Genomic DNA, 4771 nt, shown 5'->3' with positions numbered 1-4771 from the left:
AACTATTTGGGGAAAGTTTGCCTTGGATGTACTAAATAAAGCACATTGTTTTCCACTGCAAGAGACTTGCTGCTTAGCTGCTCTGAACCACCTCATTTACCGTAAATCCAATCCACACATGCTGTGAAGCCAAAGGCTATCAATAACAGGAGGTATCTCAGTTTGATGAGGTACTACAGCTTTAAATGTGTGATTATAAGACAACTGTGCATTGTTATCATTGCAGAACAATTCACAAAAGGAAAGGCAGAAGCACATTTGCGTGATCATGCTTAGGGCTGCATATGAAAAACTGCATACTTCTCCCCATCTAATCATAAAAGCAAAGCTAAACTTTTCTAAATCAGTCTGGGAGGACATCTACCTATATATAAAATCAGAGGCCCGTTCCTTGGTCCTGAAGATAAGTGCCACAGCCTATCCTGCAACCATTTGGATAGACTATTCATATTAAATACGTATGGACAGTCTTCCATTGTATTCATTCCTCCCCGTAAGTTTCCTTAATCCAATAAAAACAGGTTTCTCTGAGCAAAACTGAAATCATCTCCATTTTCATGAGTTAATTTTTTATTTTCAGTTACTTATTAAGAAAAAGTAAAGCATAAAAAAGGAACAAAATTGCATAGAACAATACAAAGTCTTCCCCTTCTGTTCTACAAATGAGCAGTTTTAAGAAAAGATATTGATCTAGTGGCATTTAAATTACTAAACGTAAATGAAAAAAAATGCAGATGTTGTTTTGAATTACTTATACAAATAAAGCAAAAGGTTTTCCCAAACTCGGAATTTTTATGAGAAAAAAAGAAATAAAGAAAAATTAATACAAATTAACTCCATTTAAGATACAGTGGATAACTTTATTTATAAAATGCTACTGACACATAATACACATAGGAAGTATGAAAGTTGATTTATAAAGAAGTGAAATGCTTCACAGAAGCATGTATTCCTGAGGTATTCTGAATGCAATCCCTCATTTAGTGGAATTCACAACACTGCTCCAATTGGCTTAAGCAGCAGAAGACTGGATAGACAGTAAACACAGTTGAAGACATAATTAAAAAATACAAAGGCAAATGGGAACAGGAAGATTTTGTCTTACCAACACTAATAGCCTTGGTCATGGTGTTAAACTACCTTACACTGAAGGGCACAAAGGCCTGTTAAGATTGGGTTTCTCAATGTCAGTCGATTCAAATGTATTGTAGATACCCACTTCCACCTCACTGTCCATGGCCACAGGCTGCAAAGGCCTCTTGGCAGCAGACAAAAACACTGATGTTTTTGGATAAACATACAGGACTGACTACCTGGACAAGTATTATTACAATTATAAAAAAACCAAACACCACCATTGTGTTAGGCACTTTCACTTCTTTTTCTCTTTTTCTGCTTTTATTCTCTGCCGTAACGTCTTCAGTTCAGTCATAACATTCAAAGTTCTGTAAACCCAAGCGACCTGAAAAGTAAGTAAATTAATAAATTTAACTAATCCACATACATTTACTTATCAATTTAATGAAAGCATCCATATAAATTAACACATACATACCACAATTATAATAGTATTCACCAGCAGTGGTGCTGAAAATATAAGTGATATAAACATTCCTCTTGAATCAAAATATTGGTATTTAGAAAACAGCCTGAAAGAAATAAAGAAAAATGAAAGTGTAATTATTTCAGTGTAAGTATTACAATTATTCAGTGTAATTCACATAACATTAGAGTTTCACATTAACTATTCAAGATGGACATTGTACCTATTATCCTACTTCTTGGGATCCCCAAGCATATTTATTGTAATATTGTAATATTAATTGTAATATTTATTACAATTCCTGTCTTTCTTTTAAAGTTTTACTGCACAAAACCTAAATAAAACAACCGTAGGTTAAGTAACTTACTAATGCGACTACATATATTTGTGCCTCAGAAACCATGCTTATCCTAAAGAGTATGAAATGAATATTTTGCTTACTCTTATTGGAAAAGGTAACAGAAATAAAAAATGTAGCAAAGCTGCAATTTAGGTTGAGTACGCCTGAAGTGAAACACAAAGACTTACAATTAGATGCCTGCATAAAGTAGTTTTAAAACACATAATTTCCAGTTACATCAGGGAAAGGTAAGTCCAGAGCTTATGAAAATAACCCATAAGTTTAATTTTGGCACTCAGCCTTAGTAAACGGACAAATCTTAATGCTTTTTATGCATATAAGTAAGTACATAAAATAGTAGTGGTATTTTGGAAAGTGGTGCTTAACTTCACTTAGTAAACATGAACAGCTACCAAAGACAATCCTACAAAAATAAAAAACAAATCAACCAACCAAAAAAAAAAAAAAAAAATCAAAGCTCACATCCTTTTCCCCTTAACTATCACACTCTGCTTTTCCCTCAGTTCTCTGACTAGTTAGTTTACAACCATCCATATAAACATAGATTTTAAGCAATACAATAGATCCATGCTAGCTTTTTTACAAGCTAAGTGATAATTGTTGTACTATATGGTTTTGTTCAAAAGTTTTATATTCATCAATGCATCAGACCCTCTGCCATCACTCTACTGATGAGGCATCAGTGGCTCTCTTTAATGTTTTCCAGGAATCACACGAAAAAAATAGTAATTTTATAAGAACATTCATTTAAATACAAAAATGAAAGTGAAAACATTTACCTCCAATTCATGGCTGCTAATTCATTTATATATTCAGCACAGTACACTAAGCCCACTGTACAACAAAAGAAAAATATTAGATTCAGTACTTCTTTATTTCAGTATTCCTTGATCCTCAGAAAAGCAAATTACACATTTATTGTTTAGCTGCACAAAACATGATCACAAAACATACCCACTATGCTACAAACAAACATAAAATCCTGCTCATCTGAGCTTACAAAAAGAGCTCATCATACAAATTAATAATCATTTTGGTAAAACACAAATTTTATTTGAAGAGGTGTAGGGCAGAGTAGTCTGCTGCAGTCAGGCTGAAACTAGCATATTCTTATTCAACAACTACATGAAATATGAAGCCATCAAGACAGTAACAAACTTCAGTGAAATCATGTGTTTAACAGAACAGCAATACAACAACAAAATTTTAAGTTTGTCCTTGTACCATTTTCCACAAGAAACAAAGGAAAAAAAAAAAACAAACAACCAGATTCAGTGGCTAAAGATGACCTTCACAAGGCTGGTCTGTGCTATGAAGGAGTGCCACCTTGTTTTGCCATCATCTGGATTATTTCTGCTTGGTACTGCACAGTATAAACATACCTATAGCTGCTCAGCTGCAAGGTAAACCAATGTGATAATTTCCTCAGCTATTTTTGACTATCTACAATACAAAGTTATTTAGATTGCAGACATATCAAAAGTCCTTCAGCTTTTCAGATGCAAACAAAGCTTGGACTCAATATAGATATTTTTATGCACTGTTTTGTTAACACCAAGTTTACATTATATCTGGATTTAAAAGCCAGCAATGATCAGATCCACTGCATTTTCTAATGCAGTTAGACCTTGGCCATTCAAACTAGTGTTGGCAACACATAATATAAACAGGACATTGTTTTTCTGCCCTCTGTAGATCATTTTGCACTCTGCAGTTACACATGGATGTAGAGATATTACTAAATTTTCTAGATTCCTTTTGGGGGGTACTTAATATTATCGAAACCTCATTATTGAAAGCTGGGTTAAGTTATTTGCAGTTCTGAGGAGCTATAATTCCTCTCCCAACTTAACTAGTTTGCTAAATGGTATTTTTAAAAGTCATCACAATCTTCAAGTGGCTTTTTGCCCGCAGATCTCTTTCAATTGCTCATTCTTCCTCCACTATCCTGTAAGCATGACAGAACTGATCCACTGTGTAAAAAAACGCAGCTCACCAGAAAATTCAACCCATGGCTAGAACCAAGGTACTGCTCATAATGCATGGATCTAACCCAAATCCATACCATCTTAATTAAACCAAATACCCTCTGCAAAGCTACTAGACCTTCCGCCAGTCAGCTGTAATGACATTGCTCTGGCTAGGCTAGAACACTACGGATTCTCAGGCTGAAGTCTGGTAAGCCCTAAGATAAGACAAGCTGTTACCACTAGGTACCAAACCAGTCTTGCTCTTCCTCACACCATTACCACAGCTGTCAGTGGGGCCTATGGTGAACCTGCTCCAGAAATAAGTACACCTAACCGCTGACCATATTCACTGGATTGCTGCCTTAGAATAAGGCAGAGTAGAAAGCAACTGCTGGCTCTCAGCTGATCTCTTTTCTGCTTCTCTGGAACAGCAAAAATTTCTTGGAAGCTGTGGGAACTGCATTTATGATGCAGAAACTTTAGTTATCCCAGATCCTCACTAAGGCCAGTACTAAGTCACTGCTTCATACAGTTTCGGAAATTAAATAAATCCGTATTTATAGGCCACGGCAGCTCCTGTAACAGTTTATCCTGTGTACACATATGCATTCCTACCAGACAGAAACGCGAATTCCATGCCCTTTATCTGCTGCAGAGTATAAAACCGTGCACAGCGCAAGTACCTGCAGAAAACCGTTACCGTAAGGGACCAAGTGAAGCTATCTGACGGTATCATATCAGCAGCTTAAACAACGCACATGCCCTGTACCAGCCGAACGGCAGTTCTCGGGAGCACGGACACACGCCACTCACCCATGCAGAGGAAGTGCCCTATCTGCACCCGGTAGTGCTGGAAAGAGAGGCACGTCAGGAGGAAGCAGAGGACGTGGAAAACCG

The 4771-nt window shown here is 36.2% G+C and overlaps 1 protein-coding gene across 1 annotated transcript in view; it reads right to left on the bottom strand.

Moving 5' to 3' along the window:
• Positions 1-1372: 1372 nt before the first annotated feature.
• TMEM18 (transmembrane protein 18) overlaps positions 1373-4771 on the bottom strand; it is a gene marked incomplete at its 5' end in the record, with an annotated part of 3551 nt that continues 152 nt past the window's right edge. Inside the window, 4 exons of the mRNA XM_010134916.1 lie at positions 1373-1462; positions 1556-1649; positions 2684-2738; positions 4688-4767. Of these exons, the coding sequence (XP_010133218.1) occupies positions 1373-1462; positions 1556-1649; positions 2684-2738; positions 4688-4767 (319 nt within the window). The remainder of the gene's footprint in view (positions 1463-1555; positions 1650-2683; positions 2739-4687; positions 4768-4771) is intronic.

This window comes from Buceros rhinoceros, unplaced genomic scaffold (genome assembly GCF_000710305.1).
Source record: "Buceros rhinoceros silvestris isolate BGI_N320 unplaced genomic scaffold, ASM71030v1 scaffold3104, whole genome shotgun sequence".
Taxonomy (NCBI): Eukaryota; Metazoa; Chordata; class Aves; order Bucerotiformes; family Bucerotidae; genus Buceros; species Buceros rhinoceros.
This window is presented reverse-complemented; position numbering and strand designations above follow the sequence as displayed.